This window comes from Bos grunniens, chromosome 1, assembly GCF_055505025.1.
Source record: "Bos grunniens cultivar Pamir isolate PY7600 chromosome 1, Bosgru_T2T1.0, whole genome shotgun sequence".
NCBI classification, from domain to species: domain Eukaryota; kingdom Metazoa; phylum Chordata; class Mammalia; order Artiodactyla; family Bovidae; genus Bos; species Bos grunniens.
The window spans coordinates 65,904,871-65,931,451 of NC_141165.1; the positions used below are offsets into that span (position 1 = coordinate 65,904,871).

Sequence of the window (26,581 nt, forward strand, 5' to 3'; positions counted from 1 at the left end):
AAGTTATATGTAGATAATAATAATTTCATAGTATATTTACAAGCTTAATACTACGAGAGCATTGTTTGAGGTAGTGTCCTAGTCCATTTCAGCTGCTATAACAAACTATCAGAGATTGAGTGGCTTATAAACAACAGAAATTTATTTCTCAAGTTCTGGAGGCTGGAAGTTCAAGATTAGAGTGCCAGCATGGTGAGGTAGCATCATTATGAACAAAACTAGTGGAAGTGATGGAATTCCAGTTGAGCTATTTCAAATCCTGAAAGATGATGCTGTGAAAGTGCTGCACTCAATATGCCAGCAAATTTGGAAAGCTCAGTAGTGGTCACAGGACTGGAAAAGGCCAGTTTTCATTCCAATCCCTAAGAAAGGCAATGCCAAAGAATGCTCAGACTATCACAAAATTGCACTCATCTCACACGCTAATAAAGTAATACTCAAAATTCTCCAAGACAGGCTTCAACAATATGTGAACTGTAAAAATTCAGATTTTCAACCTGGTTTTAGAAAATGCAGAGAAACCAGAGATCAAGTTGCCAACATCTGTTGGATCATCAAAAAAGCAAGGGAGTTCCAGAAAAACATCTATTTCTGCTTCATTGACTATGCCAAAGACTTTGAATGTGTGGATCACCACAAACTGGAAAATTCTTAAAGAGATGGGAATACCAGACCACCTGATCTGCATCTTGAAAAATCTGTATGCAGATCAGGAAGTAACAGAACTGGACATGGAAAAACAGACTGGTTCCAAATAGGGAAAGCATCAAGGCTGTATATACTCATCATGCTTATTTAACATATATGCAGAGTACATTGTGAGAAACGCTGGGCTGGATGAAGCACAAGCTGGAATCAAGATTGCTGGGAGAAATATCAATAACGTAAGATATACAGATGACACCACCCTTATGGCAGAAAGTGAAGAGGAACTAAAGAGCCTCTTGATGAAAGTGAAAGAGGAGAGTGAAAAAGTTGACTTAAAGCTCAACATTCAGAAAACAAAGATCATGGCATCTGGTCCCATCACTTCATAGCAAATAGATGGGGAAACAGGGGAAACAGTGGAAACAGTGGCAGACTTTATCTTTTTGGGCTCCAAAATCACTGCAGATGGTGACTGCAGCCATGAAATTAAAAGATGCTTACTCCTTGGAAGGAAAATTATGACCAACCTAGATGGCATATTCAAAAGCAGAGACATTACTTTGCCAACAAAGGTCTGTCTAGTCAAGGCTATGGTTTTTCCAGTGGTCATGTATGGATGTGAGAGTTGGAGTGAGTGCCAAAGAATTTATGCTTTTGAAGTGTGGTGTTGGAGAAGACTCTTGAGAGTCCCTTGGACTGCAAGGAAATCCAACCAGTCCATTCTAAAGGAGATCAGTCCTGAATGTTCATTGGAAGGACTGATGTTGAAGCTGAAACTCCAATTCATTGTTTACCTGATGTGAAGAGCTGACTCATTGGAAAAGACCCTGATGCTGGGAATGATTGAAGGTGGAAGGGGATGACAGAGGATGAAATGGTTGGATGGCATCACCTACTCAATGGACATGAGTTTGAGTAAATTCCGGGAGTTGTTGATGTACAGCAAGTCCTGGTGTGCTGAAGACCATGGGGTCGCAAAGAGTCAGACACAAATGAGCAACTGAACTGAACTGAACTGATGGTCAGGTAAAGGCCCTCTGCCAGGTGACAGAATTCTTGTTTTATCTCATATAAGGGACTAAGGAGCTCTGTGAGGTCTCTTTTATAAGGACACTAATTCCAATGAGAACAGAACCCTCATCATCTAATCACATCTAATCACATCCTTAAGGCCCCACTTCCTAATACTGTTACTTTGGAGATCAGTATTTCAGCATATGAATTGGAGGAGGGCAATAAATATTTAGACCATAATGAATTATCAGCACCCCATGACTTCTTGTAATCTGAATTTTTTCTATACCTGCAAGTACAAAATTATTAATTACAATATCTTGATTTATTTCAACCATCTTAACTCTTAGTGTCTCATACAATATCTTTTATGTTATCAGCAGCACATAACCTCATGAGTTCATTCTATCTAAAATATATCTTACTATAGTTTTGAAGTTTTACAATATTTATAATATTATGTACCTTGTTGCCAAGACTTAGTTTTATTCAAAAGCATTCCATTCTACCAGCCTTTAAGCATAGAAATTATTGCTTGCTTAAAGAATTACATTGCAAAATCATATCTGAAAAGGGTTTCAGATATGGTTTTGCAGCCAATGTATCTTACTCTGTAATAACTTTGCCATTTGTCACCCCCATTTTTTGAAATGCAAATAATGATCTTTTCTGACAAAGAAAACACCCTGCCATAAATACATATAATGTCAAGTTATAGAATCTACTTATTTTAGTTTATGAACATCTCATGATTAATTAGATCAGTAGAATGAAACCCAACAATCAACAGAAACCTCGACGCAATTTAGAGTCTTTTTATAGCTTTAAAGAATATCCAGTAAGCACTTGAAAAACAAAATCAATGAAGAGTTTAAAATGCTAATTTTCTGGTTTTACACAGGGTCCAAGTTTTCTCTCTGAGGCTCTTTTTCCTAAACATGCAACAAAAATTGAAGAAATGGATCCATTTTTCAATCTTCATGAGACCGTTACCAAGGTAAGAGAGGAATGTGTTCATGAAAAAGTTGAGGTTTTGTTCTTTCAGTTAGTAAATGGAGGAAAGAAAAATAGCCACTCAAGTGAGAAATCTATATATGTATTTGTTTTTAGAGTATACTAGAGAGGATTTTAAATACCTCCTATTTTACTATGGAGTAAGGATAATAAGCAATTCTATCAAGATCAAACAGACTAATAGCTGATGATTATATTAAAAAATCAATTATTTTTTTAATTGAAGTATAGTTGATGCAGTATCATGTAAGTTACAAGTATACAATAGTAATTCAAAATTTTAAAGATTTTACTCCATTTATAGTTGTTATAAAATATGGGTTATATTCCTTGTCCTATACAACACATCCTTGTAGCTTATTTTATACATTAGAGTTTGTATCTTGTACTTCCCTGCCCCTTTATCTCTCTTCCCAGTTCCCTCTCCCCACTGGTAATCACGAGTTTGTTCTCTATCTGTGAGTCTACTTCTTTTTTGAATTCACTAGCTTGGTGTATTTTTTTCAATTCCACATATAAATGATATAAAGTGTTCATCTTTTCCTGTCTGACATATCTCACTTAGTACAATGTCGTCCAAGTCCAGCCATGTTGATGCAAATAGCAAAATTTTTTTCTTTGTGTATGGTTGAGTAGTATCCCATTTTATATATACTACCAAAATAGATTCTTAATAAAATTCTTAATTTGAAAATAGACTTGTGGTATATTCTCAAGTATACTTCCTTTACCTCAGATTAAGGACAATACAAAATGAGTCTTTGAATTTCTGTATCTTCAAAGATTTGTTCCAATATTTAAGTTGCATGGTTCATTGTACTTCACTGCAGAAAAAAATGACCCGTTTTCTTAAAGAAAAAGTTAGACTGCATTTATATTAATTGATTTATTTCTATGATGCTTATATCTATGTTTATGATAAATACTTGACTTTGAGTTTATAGAATGAAGAAAATTAAATTCTACAGTGTAGAGCAAATTAGTTTAATGTTCCGAGAACATATGACATCATGTGAATTTTTACATTTACCAACTATTGATTTAACCAATTATAGCCTGCCTTTGGGGGATAGAGTTTGAACAGAATATTGATATTTCAGTACTCTTAAAACAATCCATATTTATATATGCTTAGATAAAATACTGAGTCTTTTTTACATCTTCTTAGTGAAATTTTACATGGCTCTTTCTATGCTTTAGAAAGAGGAATTGTGGTATAATAACTGAACTCAGTGATTGGCAATAGAATGAATTCAGAATATTAAAACTAAAATTCTAGGTACTCTGGCATTTAAGAGATTTGTACATTTATTTTTTTCTGAACTTTTAAAATAAGTAAAATTTTGACCACAGTTTATGTAAAATTCTCCTAAGATCAAGATTTCTAAATTTAACTACATTTATGATTCTTTCCTTTCCAGTCTAATCTATTTCCTTGGCTTAGTTTTGAATATATCCATCCTCCAATCATCATTGTTACTTGGATACAATAAAATAGAAGGGGCCCCCAAATAATAAGTCCTTAGCATTTAAAATCTTAATTGTATTCCTGATATGCAAAGAGAGAAAGAAAAATACATATCTGTTATCTATATATATCTATGTAAATATTTATATCTATATGTATTTGGGTGAGGGTGTGTGTGTGTTTATATGTATGTGTATATTTGTTCAAATGTTATGGGTACTTGGGCTTCACTTGTGGCTCATCTGGTAAAGAATCCACCTGCAATGTGGGAGACCTGGGTTCGATCCCTGGGTTGGGAAGATCCACTGGAGAAGAGAAGGGCTACCCACTCCAGTATTCTGACCTGGAGAATTCCATGGACTATATAGTCCATGAGGTCGCAAAGAGTCGGACATGACTGAGCGACTTTCATCATCATCATCATCATCATCATCATCATATGGTTACGTAGAGCCTAAGTTTATTTACTTATTTTTAAGTAAAGCATTAGAGGATTTTTAGGGCAATGAAACAATAATATTTTCTCCATTTTTTCTGCTTTTCTCTGGATCAGGAAATTCATAAACTTTTATAGAAAGGGAAATTTGAGACCATATTGATATCAGATATATAATGAGATGATTTCACATCTAACATGTGAAATCCCCAGTGATAGGAAATTCTAAGGTTTAGATTTTAGATGTAAAAACACACATTGACTATTGTCATGTGAGATCTTAGCCATCCTTCATCTCCTGAGAGAATGTTAGGAAGCAAGAATGACTGGGTGGGAAAGGGAGTAGGGGAGCATAGAGCATGGCCTGAGCATATAAATATGAGATCAGTACTCAGTTTGAAACAGAGAATAAGAGACTATTTGAGTGAAGACACAAATTTATACACATATATGGTACATGTTCTACAGTTATTTTTAAATGTACTTCTTGTGCACACTAATGTTTAACCCATTAGATGGATGATGAAAAGAATTCTGTCGATGAAAAATTGAAACCTAAAGTGCAGAATCAGGTATTCTGTGACACTTTTTAAGGACCACACATATTTACTTAATGTTGATACTGTTTCCTCAGTCACAATTACCTGCGGTAACCACCAGTGTTGTAGACCTAGGCCAAGGGAAGAATTGTGCTTTGGAAGTTCAGTCTTATCTCACTATTAGAAGAACTTGTAAAGCCATAAAACAAGCATTTAATAGATACTTTTTACAAATCATATTTTCTTTGATCAACAACAAAATGAAGGTACAAATATAGAGGGATTGACTAGAGTGCAAAACTAGGAAATATAGATTTTAATTCTGCCTTGCTTCCCAATTTGTTATGTTGTTTAGTAGAACTTTATTGTCTACATCAAAAAGAAGTATACTCATAATGATTTCCTCACTAGGATTCTGTGAAATTGAAAAGATGTTGTGTACCTTTCTCTGGAAATGCAATACATATATAATTGAGTATAATTATTGGCATTAAAAAATAATAGTATTAATGTCTTCTAAGTAGTACCTTACCTGCATTTTTTGCATTTAGCTTTTCCTTTAAATATGAAAATAAACAATAAATTAGACATGGAAACATATAACTAAATTAATTAAATGCTGAGAATATATTAATTAGTTAATGTGTACAAATGGAGTATAAAATTTCATTTGTGAAAGGTTGAGGTCTTTAGAATATTTTGTTTTAGTGGGGATAATAGTGGTATTATCTGAGTATATCACATGTTTGGTATACTCCTATTTCACATGCTGCTGCTGCTGCTAAGTTGCTTCAGTCGTGTCTGACTCTGTGCGACCCCGTAGACGGCAGCCCACCAGGCTCCCCCGTCCCTGGGATTCTCCAGGCAAGAACACTGGAGTGGGTTGCCATTTCCTTCTCCAATGCATGAAAGGGAAAAGTGAAAGTGAAGTCGCTCAGTCGTGTCCGACTCTTTGCGACCCCATGGACTGTAACCCACCAGGCTCCTCCATCATGGTATTTTCCAGGCAAGAGAACTGGAGTGGGTGCCATTGCCTTCTCTGCTATTTCACATAGTAGTGTATTATTATAATAGCACTGGATTTTTAACAAAAAAGATATAGATGGGTATCAATTCTGTTACTGCCAATTATGAAAATAATATGAAATATGAGGAACACTTTATAAAATGATAAAGCACAGCTATTACTGATGTTATATCACTGCTAAATTGCTTCAGTCATGTCTGACTCTGTGCCACCCCATAGACAGCAGCCCACCAGGCTCCCCTGTCCCTGGGATTTTCCATGAAAGAACACTGGAGTGGGTTGCCATTTCCAATTTCAAAAAATCAGAAGTAATGGAAATATTGAAGATACTAGTCCTTATTCTCCCAGCAAAAGTTTTAACTTGATACACAACACTATAACACAACCATGTATTTCAGTTCAGTTCAGTTCGGTCGCTCAGTCGTGTTCGACTCTTTGTGACCCCATGAATAGCAGCGCGCCAGGCCTCCCTGTCATCACCAACTCCCAGAGTTCACTCAGACTCACATCCATCGAGTCAGTGATGCCATCCTCTGTCTTCCCCTTCTCCTCCTGACCCCAATCCCTCCTAGCATCAGAGTCTTTTCCAATGAGTCAACTCTTCTCATGAGGTGGCCAAAGTACTGGAGTTTCAGCTTCAGCATTATTCCTTCCAAAGAAATCCCAGGGCTGATCTCCTTTAGAATGGACTGGTTGGATCTCCTTGCAGTCCAAGGGACTCTCAAGAGTCTTCTCCAACACCACAGTTCAAAAGCATCAATTCTTCGGCGCTCAGTTTTCTTCACAGTCCAACTCTCACATCCATACATGACCATTGGTAAAACCATAGTTTGACTAGACGGACCTTTGTTGGCAAAGTAATGTCTCTGCTTTTGAATATGCTATCTAGGTTGGTCATAACTTTCCTTCCAAGGAGTAAGCGTCTTTTAATTTCATGGCTGCAGTCACCATCTGCAGTGATTTTGGAGCCCAAAAAGATAAAGTCTGACACTGTTTCCACTGTTTCCCCATCTATTTCTCATGAAGTGATGGGACCAGATGCCATGATCTTCATCTTCTGAATGTTGAGCTTTAAGCCAACTTTTTCACTCTCCACTTTCACTTTCATCAAGAGGCTTTTTAGTTCCTCTTCACTTTCTGCTATAAGGGTGGTGTCATCTGCATATCTGAGGTTTTTGATATTTCTCCTGGCAATCTTGATTCCAGCTTGTACTTCTTCCAGCCCAGTATTTCTCATGATGTACTCTGTATAGAAGTTAAGTAAGCAGGGTGACAATATACAGCCTTGATGTACTCCTTTTCCTATTTGGAACCAGTCTGTTGTTCCATGTCCAGTTCTAACTTGCTTCCTGACCTACATATAGGTTTCTCAAGAGGCAGGTCAGGTAGTCTGGTATTCCCATCTCTTTCAGAATTTTCCACAGTTTATTGTGATCCACACAGTCAAAGGCTTTGGCATAGTCAATAAACCATGTATTTAATGTTATATAATTAAATAAATACAATAAATACATATATCTTATATAAGTGTTCATGTAATACAGTCTGTTATTTTTTCCAAATTAAGAACTGCATTCTAGATCTTTCTTTTCACAAATATAATTTATGTCAAATTAAATTATAATTTCTAAGTATTAAAAAGTTAACAATTTATCATTGGTGCTTTTTTGAATTGAAACAAATTATAAATAAATAAATGGCACTTATGCATGGGATGTGAGCTGTGAGTTGAATCCTAGTTTTCCAATGTATCCTGTAGTGCTTTTTTAAAAAAAGAAATGTTTTACAAAGTTTAAATTTATCTTGGAATTTTTCTTTTTGTTTTAAAGAATAAAACCTAAGAAAATAATGAATGGGCCTCACTATTTATGCCAAAATATATAATTTATCATGGCTTCAATGATAGTTAAGTGGTACAGTATAAAACTGCCTACAGGCAACATCTTACATCAATGTTGAAGATGTTTTTCTTATCCTCTATAATTACCTTAAAAATAACATTTGTTTTTTCAACTTATCATAGAAGCCAAACTAATTCTTCCAAAGACTAAACATAAATGAAATGCCAATATAAATCTTAGCTGCTTAATCTTTTAATAAATGAATAAAAATCACCATTGATTTATGTTTTGAAATAGGCTTATTTCTCCTTCTACACTTAGGGATTTTCTCATTATATTTCTAAATCTTTAACATTTAGCTCATAAATCGCTATTAGTTATCTAAACATTCTATTAATTGTAGCCTATTATAAGCCAAGGGTGAAACAAAACCACTTAAAATGCACAACAATTTACATACCTGAGTGGGTCCAATGTAAGCAAAATATTTCAATGTAATTACTAAACAATATGATAGTAATATGGACAAAGAATGGGAGAGGAGAGGGTGGCACTTTTACCTCAAGAGATTTTACCTCTGACTAAGAGATTCAGGCTTCCCTGGTGGCTCAGACAGGAAAGAATCTGCCTGCAATGCAGGAGACCTGAATTTGATTCCTGGGTTGGGAAGATCACCTGGAGGGGAGGGTATGGCAACCCACTCCAGTGTTCTTGCTTGGAGAATCCTTAAGGACAGAGGAGCCTCACAGGCTACAGTCCATGAGACTGCAAAGAGTCAGACATGACTGAGTGACTAGGCACAGCACAAGAGATTTGAAGAATTCACCAGAGAATTGATGTTTGAGGAATTTAAGAATTCCAATTTTATTTTAATATCAATGAATTTCCACCAAGAGTTCTTTAAAGAGCTGGTTGTTGTTAGTAATATGTGAGAAATGATGTTATGTATTTTAGAAAACAGAAGGTAGATTTGAAAGTGATTTCTAAGACTAAATGACAGGATACGTGATTTACTAGATATGAAACATGAAGCAGAATGAATAGTAAAGGATCATTTGAATAGCTCTATCTTGGACAAAGTTAGTGTTATTGAACTAACTAAATTGTGCACTGGCCTGAAAAAAGTGATAATGAGTTTGATGTTGGATATGTGGAATTTTGGATGCTATAAGGCATTCAAAGGAGGCACTGGGACATGTGAGGTTTGAGTTCAGGAAGAAGTAGGATCTAGAAATGCATTATCTGATATAATCACCACTAGTCACAGGTTGATTTAAATTAAATTAAAATAAATTATATTAGATTAGGCTTTTGTTTTTTCCATCTCATTAACCACAATTCTCATGTTTAGTGATTACATATGGCTAGTGACTATGGCATTGAGTAGCATATGTTATGGAACATTTTGATCATCACTGATGATTCAGATGTTGTTACCCAGACAGTACTCATAATGCAGACCAAGTGCAAAATGGAGAGGACTAATGACCCAAGGTAGAATGTTTCATGGAATCTATAGAGAGACAATACTATCAGATCAGATCAGTTGCTCAGTTGTGTCCAACTCTTTGTGACCCCATGAATTGCAGCACACCAGGCCTCCCTGTCCATCACCAACTCCCGGAGTTCACTGAGACTCACGTCCATCGAGTCAGTGATGCCATCCAGCCGTCTCATCCTCTGTCATCCCCTTCTCCTCTTGCCCCTAATCCCTCCCAGCATCAGAGTCTTTTCCAATGAGTCAACTCTTCTCATGAGGTGGCCAAAGTACTGGAGTTTCAGCTTTAGCATCATTCCTTCCAATGAAATCCCAGGGCTGATCTCCTTCAGAATGGACTGGGTGGATCTCCTTGCAGTCCAAGGGACTCTCAAGAGTCTTCTCCAACACCACACTTCAAAAGCATCAATTCTTCGGTGCTCTGCCTTCTTCACAGTCCAACTCTCACATCCATACATGACCACAGGAAAAACCATAGCCTTGACTAGACGAACCTTTGTTGGCAAAGTAACGTCTCTGCTTTTGAATATGCTATCTAGGTTGGTCATAACTTTCCTTCCAAGGAGTAAGCGTCTTTTAATTTCATGGCTGCAGTCACCATCTGTAGTGATTTTGGAGCCCAGAAAAATAAAGTCTGACACTGTTTCCACTGTTTCCCCATCTATTTCCCACGAAGTGATGGGACCGGATGCCATGATCTTCATTTTCTGAATGTTGAGCTTTAAGCCAACTTAGGAAGAAATGTTCAAAAGCATATCCACCCACCACCTTGCACCCATTAAAAGGGCTAATATCATGAGAAAAAACAAAGCAGAAAATAACAAATGTTGGTGAAGATCTGGAGTAATCAGAACCCCTGTGAACTATTGGTGGCAATGCAAAATAGCAGTGCTGCTGTGGAAAACTCAAAAATTTAAAAATAGAGTTACTATGTGATCCACCAATTTCACTTCCTGGTATATACCCCGAGGAATTGAAAGTGGCATCTTAAAGAGATATTTGTTTACTCCATATTGATAGTGTCAATAACATTATTCACATTAACTAAAATATGGAGTTCCTCTTTCGGTATCCTATCATTTTGCCTTTTCATACTGTTCAAGGCAAGAATACTGGAGTGGGGTGCCATTGCCTTCTCCACTAGGAAATGACAACCCACTCCAATCTTTGCCTGGAGAATCCTGTGCACAGAGGAGCCTGCCAGGCTACAGTCCATGGTGTCACAAAGAATCAGACATGACTGAGCAACAAATCACATTTATTTTATATATTTTGGGATTTAATATATTGTTATCATTTTATTGCTAAAATTTTGCCATAATAGACATTCATAAATGTTGAATGATAACTTGTATTTTAAACAAAGAAAAAACACTATAGCTATGTTTACAAGAAAAGAGCTTTAAAATCAAATGTGAATATAGAGCATTTGGGTGTCAGAGAAAATGTACTACCTATAATATTATTGAACTAACAGTGTTTTTCTTCTGGAACCGTAAGTTTTCTGTGTTATATTTTAAAACTTCTGAGTATGAATGGTGCATCCAATAAAACAAAAAAAATACTTTATACATGTGGTACCATGGAAACCAGCAAATGACCTAATTCCACTTACGAGCTTCCTCCAGAAATATCAGCTTATTAGTTCTTTCATTGTTTTTCCCACCTTATTTCAGTAAAAAAACAAAAGTTCTTTTATTCTTAATTAGTATACATTATGTAATATTAATATATAATTAGTAGTATGTGGTTTCAAAATATTCTTAAATGGATATACATTTCCTCTTTTTTATTGATGTCAAAATAGAGATCTTTTACTGAAATTATTTGGACAATATCCCAAAGAGAAAAAGTAGGAGTCGTATAGTATTTATTTCCATTACATATATGGAGAAAGTGTCATAGTGAGATTGCATTGCAAAGCAAGGTAGTTTTTGTGTAAATCCTAGAAATCAAGGCAATAATTCTTTATAGTTTATATTCTATCAATATAGTTGCATTTGCTCTTACTTAGAGCTATAAATTTAAACTCAGTTTTGCAGTTGTATGAATAAAGGCTAATGGTTGTGTCCTCAGTGATGAAAAACATATAAATAATTCAAAATTTTAACCATTTCAGTTAATATTAATTACATTTGGCTGTTTGTCTTCATTTGGAAATGATTAACCAGAATGACTGATTAATGGAATCATAGTCTGCTAACTGGGGCTTCCCTGATGGCTTAGCAGGCAAAGAATCCACCGTAATACTGGAGACACAGGTTCAATCCCTGGCATGGGAAGACACCCTGGAGAACAGAATGGCAACCCACTCCATTATTCTTGCCTGAAAAGTTCCATGGTTTAATTTTAAAAACATGATTTGAAAATAGGAATCTACAGGTATCTTTAAATGTCATTATTAAACTATAGCTGTACCAGTTGTTATAATATAAAGATTCTTATAGCATGGTAGCTGAAAACTTAAAAAACCCTACTTGTAACTAAAGAATATAGAGGCAGACTAAAATACAAAATGATTTTATTTCTCTTGAGATATAATTTTCAGCTCTAGCTTAAAAATTTAGCTCCATAGTCTTGTATAAAGTAAGAGGAAAAGGATAAGACCAAATATTTTTTATTCATTTTCTTGAATTTCAAAGGCATGTTGTATTCATGAGCTAATAGAATTTCTGGTGTAGTTCTTTAAATGATTAGAAAACCTGACTTTGATTTCTAATCCAAATGAGCAAATCTGATTGTCTTCCAAGTACCTTTAATGTTTTGATATATTGTTTGGATAAAATATGAGATTATCATATCCTACTTAGTAAAACAAACAAAATGATATCCTTTAATCCTGTTTATGTGTATATCTGAGGTTATTTAGAGGCTGTGTGTTTAAAGCTTTTGTTTCTGGAATTTTTTTATGCTATCTAAAATTATTGTTACTAGATGCCAAATGTCTCCATAGAGATCTATACTCTATGTGTTTAAGACATGAGCTAAACAAGAAAATATCCCAAATAAGTATTTTCAATGCAGAAATTGTACTTTGTAATAAAGAATTCTGGTTGGACCTACTCAAGGGAGTTGATGGGATATTAAACCAACTTCTTATACTTTGAAAGGGAAATATTACAGGTGTGTATTTTCTTCATAAATGTGTAATTAAACTCAATATCTTCATTTACTAAAGTTGGAGAGTGGACTCTCTATATTTCCTCTTGCCTAGAGAGGTTTGGTTTATCATTTTCCATTATACTGTGCAAATATTATAGTTTCTAAAGTCATGCCTTATATTTACTATCAGTTTTTCTTTTTCACTTTTATTACTCCAAAGCAAATTATTACAAAATATAAGCTTGCCAAAATTTGACTCCTTTTGTAAAAATAAGTTATTCATCAAAGTATAGGTATTCTGCTCCAACATATTAGAAGTTATTACTGCATATGAAGATAGAAATAACTGGAAAAACTGCTATTCTCTGAATATATATAAATACATAAAAACTGATTTTGGCGTGTATTTGTTACAGAATATAAATATGCTATTAATATAAGTCAGAATAGGAAGCACCGTGATCACCTGTATACTATAAGTCTTTTAAAGGCAGTGAGCCTACTTCAGGAAGTGTCCTGCAATACTGGAGACATGTTGTATTCATGTTAATAGATTTCCAAAAGCAGTAGTCTAATAAAGTAACTTTTTTGGTGATAACTGAATGTTGTATGGTTTAAATACAAGCCCTTCTTATTTCAGAAATCTGTTACTATCTAGATAGTGAATTTTAATGTTAGTTTCTGCATTTTTCCTCACTTTGTCTTGTCATACCATTCTCGGATAACATCATTTTCAAAGGACTGTAGAATTACAGAGGCAAAGGGAAGAGCAGTTGATGCACAACGAATCAGCTCTGGTAGACAGGTCAAAAGTCCTTCCAAAAAGTGCTATTGACACAGAGACTCTGTACAACGAAAAAGGTAAAATCCCTAGGCAATGATCACTTACTAAAAAATACCTAATATAACACAACAAACAAGAAGACTCTGAGCAGTGTATTGGAGTCTGTTATAATGAACTTTGTTCATGATACTTTAATGTTCTGGGGACAGTACCCACTGCCCCTTTGGATGACTAATAAAAGATCCCCTCATACCTGCACACACACACACATACATACAATGTGGTATTAATTTATCAATGATACAGTCTCTCAGTGCTAATTTCTCTCAATGTTATTCCTTAGAAAATAGTGAACTACATATGTATGTGTGCATACCTTCTTCTCCAGGGAAGCCTGAATATCTACTGTATTTTTAAAAAAATAATCTTTGGACCTGTAAATTCTGCTGCTGTTGGTGTGATATAGAAAATATTAAAAATTGCTATCTTTTTTTATCTTCTAATGTAGTCATAATTTCAGTTATCCAACATCTGTCTTTTAAAGAGTTCATAGTAACTGGTATTTTAGGGTAGAATGAATGTATTCCACAAATATGAAAATTTTTATGACATTGAATTGAATTGAAGTAACTGAACAAAGAATTAGATTTAAAGAAATCATACATTTTTTTTGTTTGAAGGGCATTGTGATAGATAAACAATGTTTATTTTGACAATATTTTAATTAAAAAATCAAGATTTGGGACTTCATTATATTTGAAATTACAGTGGCCTTGAGTGGAGGCTCTAGTGGTTCTAGTGAACCTAGTGGAGGTTCAAATAGTCATATTTCTGTACTCAAAAATAAAATAATAATGAACAATCACAATTATTTTCCTGAGTCATCAAGAAACAGAATTGTGATTCATATATTTACTGACTATAAAGAAAACAGGAGAGAGGGTAATCCATTTTAAAGACATTTTCATCAAAACTTAAAAAGGTACATATCAGAAAGTTTTCATTTACTATTAATAAATACCCATGTGTAAATGTTTAATAAAAATAAAATAATTCTATTTTTCTCATGCAATTGAAAAGTCTAGGAGAGGCATTCTTCAGGCAGAAAGCAGATATACTCCTGTTTTCCTCTCAGCTCTGTCCTTCTCTACACTGTACTTCTTACCAGTGCAGTTTTTGTTGTTCAGTCACTAAGTCATGTCCTACTCTTTGCAACCCCATGGACAGCAGTATGCCAGGCTTCTGTGTCACTATCTCCAAAAGTTTGCTCAGACTCATATCCATTGAGTTGGTGATGCCATCCAACCACCTCATCCCCTTTCATCTCTTTCTGCTCCTGCCTTCTATCTTTCCCAGCATCAGAGTCTTTTCCAATGAGTCAGTTCTTTGCATCAGGTGGCCAAAGTATTGGCGCTTCAGCTTCAGCATCGGTCCTTCCAATGAATATTCAGGGTTGATTTCCTTCAGGTTTGATCTCCTTGCTGTCCAAGGGATTCTCAAGGGTCTTCTCCAGCACCACAGTTCAAAAGCATCAATTCTTCAGCACTCAGCCTTCTTTATGGTCCAAATCTCACATCCATACATGACTACTGGAAAAACAATAGCTTTGACTATATGGACCTTTGTTGGCAAAATAATATCTCTGTTTTTTAACACACTGTCTAGGTTTGTGATAGGTTTTCTTCCAAAGAGCATGTGTCTTTTAATTTCATGGTTGCAGTCACTGTCTTCAGTGATTTTGGAGCCCAAGAAAATAAAGTCTGTCACTGTTTCCATTTTCTCCCTATCTATTTGCCATGAAGTGATGGGACCAGATGCCATGATCTTTGCTTTTTGAATGATGGGTTTTAAGCCATCTTTTTTACAATCTCCTCTTTCACATTCATCAAGAGGCTCTTTAGTTCCTCTTCACTTTCTAAGAGTGGTGTCATCTGAATATCTGAGGTTATTGATATTTCTCCCAGCGATCTTGATTCCAGATCAAGATTGGATCTGGAATGTGCTTCATCCAGCCCAGCATTTCATATAATGTACTCTGCATATAGGACTTCCCTGGTGGCTCAGACGGTAAAGCGTCTGTCTACAATGTGAGAGACCTGGGTTCGATCCCAGGGTTGGGAAGATTCCCTGGAGAAGAAAATGGCAACCCACTGCAGTACTCTTGCATTGAAAATCCCATGGATGGAGGAGCTTGGTGCAGGCTACTATCCATGGGGTCACAAAGAGTTGGGCACGACTGAGCAACTTCACTTTTCACTTTCACTCTGCATATAAGGTAAATAAGGTAAATAAGCAGGATGACAATATACAGCCTTGACATACTCCTTTCCCAATTTTAAACCAGTCTGTTGTTCCATGTCTGGTTCTAACAATTGCTTCTTGACCTGCATACAGGTTTCTCAGGAGATAGGTAAGGTGGTCTTATACTCCCAGCTTGTTAAAATTTTTCACAGCTTGTTATTATCCACACAGTCAAAGGGTTTAGCCATGGTACAATAATCCTGATAGCAGTTTTTAGTATCATATCTGTTCATAATTCTGTCAGAGTAGGAGAGGATTTCTTTTCTGGTGACTTTTTCAGGACAGCAATGATGCTACTTTCTAGAAAACCCTGGGATGGTGATGGAGGGGGAAATCTTATTATTCTAAATTGGTCTTACACTTGTGAATAGGGTAATTAGTATGCTGACTGGATTAGGCCAGGTTTATATAACTGATGACAATGGAAAAGAGGTTAAAGTTACCCTGAAGCTTAGAACAATCTTTCTTTCCCTTGAAACTGAAGTCAATCCTATTCATAATATGTGGCTGATACAAAACAGTATAAATTGCATAGTAGCAATAATGTTGCAAAGACAACCATCATATCTGTTATCAATTATAGCAATGTTTTTTGTCTACAAATGAGTAAGAATTAGTATTTCAGAAAAGGCAAGATCAGTACTAAGCCATGGAAGCATTTTTGTTAAGTTGCTGTTACTTTGATATGTCAGAGTCGGACACGACTGAAGCGACTTAGCAGCAGCAGCAGCAGTCATTGTAACCACCTGAAAGGCAACAGGAGATGGGGAAAAAAAAAAGAAAACAAACAAACAAAAAAAAAAAAACAGTGAAATGCAGGTGAGAAATATTCACAAGATGAGTTTGGCTAATGCATTTACTCCCAGTTTCACTGCATCTGATGAAGTATTAATGGAGTTAAGAAAATAAGAAATTCACTGTATTCATGAAGTAAATCTCTTTTCCTGTCCCATGGGTAGACATCCTAAGGTAATCTTGGACAGCCAGTATGTATTGATTGGATTCGATGTATGAGGTAAACCTATTGGCCAACCTGGATCTAAAATGCTTATCAGTTAGGACCCTCTACTTTTAAAGAGTTGACTAGACCCTTAGAAGCTTCAAGGAATCACTGATTTTAAAAGCCCTGTGGTGAGAAGCTCTGTAAGTAAACACACAAATTAAAGTACCCCCAAAACAACTAAATTTTTTAGAAGGTAACATATATTTATGATATGAGACAGTCTTAAAAATATAAACTATTTTAAGTTACAACCCCTTCCTTCCCTTAAAGTGTTGTTATTCTTGTCAATGATAGAAACATCTGAATGTATTCTTCTGTATATAGCAGGGTATTTCTATTTCATTTTATTGCTTACCCAAGAACTTCATCTTTGAAAGATTTTGTTTACTAAACAAGTGTTAATATTCATTTAGACTTATTATTACTTCTCCATTTCAATATTGATGCAGACTTCAACCAATACTCTGTGATTGCCAATGAAATAAAATAACCATATAAATATTGAGACAATATTCACTCTAACAGTTGTTCATTTTGCCTGTTGGCGTTTATTCACTCCTTGATGTGATTTCTTATATGTCAGTCTAAGAGATATTTGATATAAGGCATGGCTATCAGTGATCAGTATACTGAATAAAACTATAGAATTCCAGTTTTAGCAGTAGTTTATAAAGCCTAACATTTTTCCTTGTCATTTTTGGCCAAAGGAAAAATACTAATATTCAACATACCAGTTAACTATACATTTTTATTAAGTGCTTGAAATATTAATAATAATGCATATTATAGACTTAAAGATTGAAATATTAGAGATGCATATTTAGGAGCCTATAGAGATATGACTGGAGAAGACAATGGCACCCCACTCCAGTACTCCTGCCTGGAAAATCCCATGGACGGAGGAGCCTGGTAGGCTGCAGTCCATGGGGTCGCTGAGGGTCGGACACGACTGAATGACTTCACTTTGACTTTTCACTTTCATGCATTGGAGAAGGAAATGGCAACCCACTCCAGTGTTCTGCCTGGAGAATCCCAGAGACGGGGGAGCCTGGTGGGCTGCCATCTATGGGGTCACGCAGAGTTGGACACAACTGAAGTGACTTAGCAGCAACAGAAGATATGACATTAATTGTTATTTGTTCAGGTTGTATTAACAAGTTTAGTACATAAAGAAAAGAGGAGGTGTATAAGATAAACTTGTGACATGGAATGAAGAGTTACATTGTGAAGGTGGTTAAGTGTATCAGACAACTTCAGAAGACATGGCAAATGTAAAAAATATTGTAAAATGCATTGGGCTTCCCTCAGCTCAGTCGGTAAAGATTCTGCTAATGAAAAAAGTATTTAATTAGTGTATCTTTCATTATTAACTCAAATCATGAAAAATTTCATCTAAATACAAGAAACTTATTAGCAAAATATTCATCACAACTCCTAAGTGCCACCTAATTTATATGCCATAAAGATATTTATTTGATCTAAGTAACTAATTCCAAAATCAATGAAAAGGGAAGATAGAATGTGCTATTTCTTTTCACATTTTTCACCCTGTTTACTTTCTCAGCAAAGATCCAGATAGAAGATTCAGATACCCTTAATGAAATGGTTCGCATTTATTTTATTCATGTCCTTCAGAACACCCTAGGGACAAGCAAGCCGCCACTTTCAGATTTTCCTTATTTCAATGAGTTAATTATGAAATCAAGCTGTTTGGCTCCCAGTTGTGTTTGGAAATGTGGCCACTGTGCCTTGGGATCTTGTGTCTAAAGTTTTAAGGGTTGACATGAGATGGCTGTATTTGCTCAACTGGGAAGAGGAATCACAGAGACACAGATTGTCTCGGTACTAACTTTGGGATCCAAGTGCATTAGCTTTGTATATAGCTACTTCTACAACTACATTCAAACCATTTTACTTTCCAAATAAATTATGTAACGACTTTCAAGAAACCTAAACAGATTAATAAAAATATATTATTTGAAGAAATTTAACAAGAATTAGAATCGAAGTATATGCATGGCATTCGGTTATTTTACAAAGGAGTCCATCAAACCCCTAAACTGAAAATATGATAAAATATCCACTATGTCAGTCATTAACATATAAGCAGCTTTGTAGTGAATTACAATTGTTCATAAATGTACCTTATATTCTATAATAGACTATAATAATTTTTGAAATGTAATTTATTGCTTCTGCCCCATCTTTGAATGTACGATAACACCTAACCTATGGCTTTCACTAATCAGTTATATTAATGAGTTGTTAAAAGTTTGACTAAATAACTAGAATCTCTTTTTCTCTGAAGGTCCATTTATTAGCAGGTACACTACACCCTGCTTCAGCTACGGCAAAAAGCCTCATGTTCGCACTAATACAGTGGAGGTTGGGGGCTACAGTTAAGTAAGAGGATTAAGAATTGCATGGAGCTTCTCTCATATAGTTGGGCCTATAAACTCCTTCACCTGCTCAAACTGACTTATCAAACTAGTATTGCCTATAGCAGTTTTTGCAAGTGATACTCTTAAAAGTGATCTTTTCTTTAAAACTTTTTTAAGTATAGTTGATTTACAATGTGATGTTAATTTCAGATGTACAGAAAAGTGATTCAATATGTATACACATATATCTACACATTATTGTTCATGTTCTTTTCCATTATGTTTTAGCATAGGATATTGAAAAAAGTGATCTGTTTTAAACATGGAAAGAGTGGAGAACATTTTTTGTGTTTGATAAACTTAATAGTTCTCTTCATGCATAATTAGTGTTTGTTTGTTTGTTAATATTTCACTTCTTGGATATTTTTAAGTTCCCTCCAATATCAACATTTTCTGAGACATACAGTGGATGTTTTAAAAACCCCTGGTTTGGAATAATGAAACTAAGGAAGACCAAGTAGTGATGGTTCATCATATCTGCTTTTATTAATAATTTTGGCTAATCTAGAGTAGAGATAATTCAGTGGAAGCAGGGTATAAAGGCAGATGGGTATCCAAGAATGACCACATTCTGGGAATGTCTGGGAATATGAGACCAAGTAATAAATGCATGAACAAGAGATTGATGAGAATCTTAGAAAGCAGAGCTATTTCAGAATAGAAAAAAAAATGTAATTTTTATGTCAGATGACTTGGGGAAATAATAAAACCATTTTCAAACAAGGAAAGAAAGTTATTGGTTTTTGCAACAATATGGGCTTTACTGAACCTCTCTAGGTAACATTTCTTCTTTCTGTCAACTGGTAAGAATCATTTTTCATGTAGATTACCCATAGATACACAATAAAAAATGATTAATATATTATTATCAAAAAACTGACAGGCTGTAAATGATGTGGAAAAGTGATATCAGGATGAGAGAAAATTCCAATTATGTTAATTTATCAGCACTCTTAATTGTGGGGAAATGCAACTATTCAGTGTTGCTCTATGCTGCTGCTGCTGCTGCTGCTAAGTCGCTTCAGTCGTGTCCAACTCTGTGCGACCCCATAGACGGCAGCCCACCAGGCTCCCCCGTCCCTGGGATTCTCCAGGCAAGAACACTGGAGTGGGTTGCCATTTCTTTCTCTAATGCATGAAAGTGAAAAGTGAAAGTGAAGTCGCTCTGTTGTGCCCGACTTTTAGCAACCCCATGGAGCGCAGCCTACCAGGCTACTTCGTCCATGGGATTTTCCAGGCAAGAGTACTGGAGTGGGTTGCCATTGCCTTCTCCGGCTCTATACTTATGTTAAAGCTTCAAATGAGGAGAATAAGATTATTATTTGTTCATTATACATGTGCTCTCTTTTTATCTTATAATAAGCTTACAGGTAGATAGGCTTCTCATTCTTCTCGTCTTCATTCACTCTGCATTAAATACTATTTTCATTGTACAGAGAAGAAATCTAAGTTTAAAAGAGACTGAGTAACTTGGTGAAATATGCATAGACCACATGTGGTTGATTCAGATTTCTAGACAGCATCATCATTTCAATGCTTTTTTCATAAATAGCCTCAGTGAATAAGAAAAGTTTCTCTATTCATAATAGTGTTCAGTATCTTACCCATAATTCATTTGAAGAATATATTTACCCTCTCATGCATTCAGTATTTATTAAGTATGTATGCCTATTTTGCTCTAATGATAATGCAATGGTCAGTAAGATAAGATACATGTGTGTGCATATATAGATATATGGTTTTTGTTATCACAGAACTTAAAATCAATCAGAAAAACATTACAATATGATTTAATTAGTGATATGATAGCGGATGTGAAAGAAGTTTTGGCAGTGCATTAAAAGACCTTAAGCAAGAGCAGAAAGAGAGCCAACATATAGATGCATCCAGTTGGCCATTTTAATAGGCAGCAGATTTCCTATTTCCATGGAACTGACAGAAAAGTCATATGAAAGTTAGGTGAAGACGGGGGAAGCATTTACCCCCTTATTGATCAAAAATTTAAATCCAAGACTTTTCTGACTTCATCTTCCACATCTTCTCAAGCTCCACTGGACTCTTTAATGTTCTTCAAAGAAAGCAGTATGTTTCTTCTTCGAGGCTACCTTTGTCTAAAGGGCTTCCCAGGTTGCTAGTGGTAAAGAATCTGCTTGCCAATGAAGGAGACATAAGAGTTGTAGTTTTGATCCCTGGGTCAGAAGATCTTCTGGAAGAGGGCATGGCAACTGACTCCAATATTCTTGCCTGGAGAGTCCCCATAGACAGAGGAACCTGATGGGCTACAAACCATGGCGTTGCAAAGAGGCACCACTGAAGTGACTTAGCACACACACACTTTTGTTAGGAGGACTCGCCCCTTGAATATCCATGTGGCTCATTCCTATGCTTCCTTCAGGAGCTCAAGGTCTCCATTTAAGTATCTCTTTGTTTCTGAGACTTTTCCCAAGTAGCTTATATAAAATAGCATCCTTTCTCATTCCCTGGAGGAGGAAAACGGCAACCACAGTCCAGTATTCTTGCCTGAAAAATTCCATGGACAGAGGAGCCTGGCAAGCTATAGTCCAGGGGGTTACAAAGAGTCAGACATGACTGACTGAGAATGCATGCATGCTCATCCCTGCCTTCTTACCCAGCTTTTTCTTCAAAGTCCTTACTTTTTCTGACTTAAAATTCTTTCTTTCTTTCTCTTTTTATCTACATCCCTAATTTAGCCTTTATTATTTTATTTGTCTTCCCTCCACTAGAATGTAGTTCCTGGAGGGCAGGGCTTAGGTTTATTTTGTTTCCTGCTTTATCTCTGGGTCTGTTTGATCATTTTTTTGAATAAATGACTAAAAAAGCAATTTACAGCACAACAGGGAAATAAACTAAAACAACATGGTTGCTTTCTCTCTGTTCAAGGCTTCTCATCCACACCAGTAGGACAATTTCATATGAGAAGTGAGCATAGGTAACAGGTCACTTCCTCACCAGTTTCCAATTTGTCTCCTAAAGTATACAGGTATACATTCTGATGCTGCACCTGCCATAAGCACTCTTCTCCCAAGCTAAACCTCTCTACTTATATCTATAGGTATCACTGTAGTTTATTTTCATAACTGTAAAACTTTCCATTGTGTAAATACGCTAGATCTGTCTATGCATTGCTATATGATTGATAGGCATTTGGATTGTTTCCAACAACTATTAAGAATAGTTTTTGCACATGTCTCATTCTATGATTTTCTCTAGTATATATACCCAGGAATGGAGTTACTGGTACATAAGTGTATTAATATTTTAGCTTTGTTGATGATGCTAAATTACTAGTGTGTGTTAGCTGCACAGTCATGTGCGACTCTTTGTGACCCTGTGGACTGTAGCCTACCAGGATCCACTGTCCATGGATTCTCCAGGCAAGAAAACTGGAGTGGCTTGCTGTTTCCTTCTCCAGTGGATCTCCCAGACCAGGGATTGAACTCAGGTCTCCTGCATTGCAGACAGATGCTTTACCATCTGAGCTACTAGTGAAGCACATTACTAGAATAGTTGACTGCCGAATCCCCCCAAAACCATTAGAATAGTCTACTGATGAAACAAAGTTTATTACACTAATTTTATAAAGGAAGAACACCACCTTGAGTGAATCTTAGTGTTAAAAGTATCTCAAGAAAGAGTATTCTGAGGAAAATATTTATATTAATAGAAGACTTGAGTGTCCAGGCTTGAGTTCTAAACTAAGGGTTTTAATTGTGAGAAATAACTACTAATGGGAAAAATGGCAACAGTTTAGGATTGATTGGTAGACACAGTGATGAGAGAATTGTTTGATTAATAAGCTGTTTGTCTAAGTGAGCAACACATTGTCCAGAGAGGAGAGGTATCTGCATAGACAAGCATGCTCTTCGTCTATATGTTGGTTCACAGAAATTTCTTGGAGCAAAGTGGTTTATCAGCTTAAAGCCTTATCTTCATAAACAAATATCTCTTGGAATAGTTATTATGACACCAGTCACTTTAGTTTTAAGTGCTGATAGCTAAGTGGACTAAGGATATCTCAGTTTTTACAACCATGTGTGACCTTGCTCTTTTAATACATTCTTCTGCCAGACTCATTTTTTTCTTTAATTTTGCTAATCTGATATATGTAAGTGCTGCCTAATTTTGATTTAAATTATATACATTTCTCTGATTTCCAAGAAGTTGAACACTTTTATATATGTTTATTGATAATTTCAGTTGTCTCAATGCTTTTAAGTATGTTTTCTAAGTGCTTGTTACAATCATTGCCTTTTAGAAAAAAATGTGTTGTCTATTTATTGATTCTTAGGAGATATTTATATATCTTGGCCATGAGCTTGTTGTCAGTTATGTTGTGTTGCAAACATTTTCTCCTAGATTTTAGCTTTTATTTCCTTTTTATTTATTTATTTATTTTTGATGAACAGTTCTTTGTTTCAGTATAATCTACTTTAGCAATCTCTTCCTTTAAATTTAGTGTTTATAGAGTCTTAAGCAATTATTCACTACCCTGAGAAAATATTCTTATACTACCTTAGAAATCATTGTAATTTTTCTTTAACTTTTAAACATTTAATATACTATAATCATGATGATGATAATGATTTTGATAATTTAGTGTCACAATTTCCATTCTCTATGTAATTTATTGAGAATTCCATCCTTTCCTAATGATATAAAATAAAACTCTGTCATATATCAGGTTTCAGTATTTGTATAGGTTTGTTTTTCAAATGTATTCGAAATCTGTTTGTCCATCTGGTTACAAACTCAATACTGTTTTAGTTTTATGTCTTTAAATAAGACTTTCTGTCTTATATTTTGTATGACACACTTAATTCTTCTGTAAAATATCTTGACTTTTCTTACCCTTTTTCTTCCATCCATGTATCACACATTTGTCCTAGCACAATGACAATCTAGGTTGAGTGAGATAAGTCACTTCAGTCATGTCTGACTCCTTGTGACCTCATGGAATGTAGCCTGCTAGGCTTCTCTGTCCATGGGATTCTCTAGGCAAGAATACTGGAGTGGGCTGCCATGCCCTGCTCCAGGGCATCTTCCTGATCCAGGGATCAAACCCACGTCTTGCATTGGCAGGTAGGTTCTTTACCACTAGTGACACCAGGTAAGCCCATATTGAAAAAAAAAAAAAAATTAGCTTGTCATATTCTGCAAATGCTTTTCTGGGATGTTTAAATTTTTCTGGAATTAAAAGCAATATATATTTGTCCCATAAATATTGGCTTGCTTCAATACTATTGATTGTCCTCAGAAGATTATCATATTACTAGCGTCAAATGTAGTAATGACAATAGCAAATAATTGAATATCCTTGTTTGAAAGATTTCTAGTGCTGATATAAAAGTCATCCTTTAAATAATTAATTTTATAGAACTTATGCAACTCATAGATGTAATGATCAAGACTGTAACAGATATGTAGCTGAAACTGGACTCAGTCAAGGTCCAATCCCATTCATTCCTTCAAAAATTCTGACTCAGCATTTATATACATCCAGGGAGAAATCCATAAGAAAATGTGTTTTCCCAGTGTTTTTCTGTATCGTACTATTTTTTATGCCAAAAGTAAACAAAAATTTACAGAAATCTTTGTTAAAATTCATCATATGAATCTATTAAACCCAAAACATGCTAGTAGAGTTGCAAAGGATACAACAGTAAGTAAAAGAGGAATGATTGCTCTCATACTGCTGAGAGCCTATGGAAGACAGAGATCTTAAAAACATAGGTCTAAATATACACTTGGCTGAGACTCACAGAAAGCATGGAGTATTATTACAATTAGAATGAAAGCAGGACTGTGCAGGAGTACTGGCCTAGTCGGGGGTATCTGGAAATTTTTTTCTGGAAAAGTAATTTTTGAGTTTTTTACCTAAAGTATCTGGAAGAATTCCCTGGTTTAATAGAGAGAAGAAAAAGAGTGAGGCAGAAGGAAGCCAGAGAGAGGGTAATGGTGGGAATCAGACTGAAAGAAGGAAGCCAGAGAGCAGGGTAATGGTGGGAATCAGACTGAAGGATGAGAATCAGTTGATAGATAAGACTTTGTGATGCATCATATTGCCTGTAAGAGGAAGGGAGTTCCCAAGACAGTATGAGCCATATTCGAAAACTAGTAGAATGGGGGTTTTCAAAATCAATACTCACATTCTTCAGAATAGATAATGATGGGTGGTTCTATTGATTTTCACTTGGCAGTAAGCAGCACCAGACAGTGGAGCTGACTCCTCTGAGTAGTAATTGGATCAATGGTCTGACAGTGATTAAGTGAAGAAAATAGGAGAAGAATGTGCAAAAAGAGAATCCACTCTAACATAATTATTATATCTTAAACTTGTAGAATGTTAAATTAGAAGTCTAGCTTAAAATTAATTTACATGTAATTATAAACATAAATCGGAGAAGGCAATGGCACCTCACTCTAGTACTCTTGCCTGGAGAATCCCAGGGACAGCAGAGCCTGGTGGGCTGCTGTCTATGGGGTCGCACAGAGTCGGACATGACTAAAGTGACTTAGCAGCAGCAGCAGCATAAACATAAATATAAGTTAGCTATGTAATTTTTTGGTTTTGCCTTTTAAACTTTGTTTTAGTTCACTTTATTTTTTTTATTCCGAATCTTTAAAATGATGCTTATATCCCCAAGTGTCAAAATTGTATTAATTCATTTTAAAGATATTTTGAATATGTTGGCATATTTAAAAGTGATTTCATTTTGAAATACTTCAGAATTAATATTTTTAAAATAACATGTTTCTAAGTACTCAAGATAATGTCATACGTAACAGAATTACTAAAATTCCTTCAGTGTCATTTAATACTATTACATAATCAAATATCCCTAATTATTTTCCATATATATTCTACAAATACTTTGTCTAAACCTGGATTCAGTTTGGGACTACATGTTGTAGTAGATTAAATCTCTTTATATACAGTTGTCTTTTTTTTAAAAAATAATACTTATATGGTGAATACCCAAGTCATTAGTTTACCTTCTGGATTTGTAGTATCATTTAGCACATTCTTCTGTCCTCTGGAATCCTGTAAACTGGGAGTTACAGTCTGATTACACATTAATATTAATCATTTGGGGCTAGATTACATCCTATATGATATATATATATATCATAATGCATTCAGAGACACACCTTACCAAGTTGCTATATCATCAGTAATTCCAAGAATAATCACTGATGAGAGTAATAATATTCTGATCTCTCTATTATATAGTTATGTTTGCCCTTTTTACCAGAAAATCATATCTGTGATGATACTTTAGCACAATCAAATGTTCAGTGTTATAATAGACCTGAAAGACTAGATTCATGGTAACAAAGAATTCTAAAATCTCAGTGATTTCATTTCCGTAGCTCAGTCATGTCCAACTCTTTGGGACCTCATGAACGGCACCACACCGGGCTTCCCAGTCCATCACCAACACCC

The 26,581-nt window shown here is 35.3% G+C and overlaps 1 protein-coding gene across 8 annotated transcripts in view; it reads left to right on the forward strand.

Annotated features, from left to right (window-relative positions):
• The window catches only part of NAALADL2 (N-acetylated alpha-linked acidic dipeptidase like 2), a 1,274,580-nt gene that overhangs the window by 1,038,889 nt on the left and 209,110 nt on the right, over nucleotides 1-26,581 (forward strand). For 7 of the 8 annotated variants that reach the window (XM_086394834.1, XM_086394828.1, XM_086394797.1 and 4 more), the window contains one exon: nucleotides 2,564-2,659. The exons of the other annotated variant lie outside the window; for it this stretch is intronic. In XM_086394834.1, the coding sequence (XP_086250960.1) occupies nucleotides 2,564-2,659 (96 nt within the window). The remainder of the gene's footprint in view (nucleotides 1-2,563; nucleotides 2,660-26,581) is intronic. 8 annotated transcript variants of the gene reach the window in all.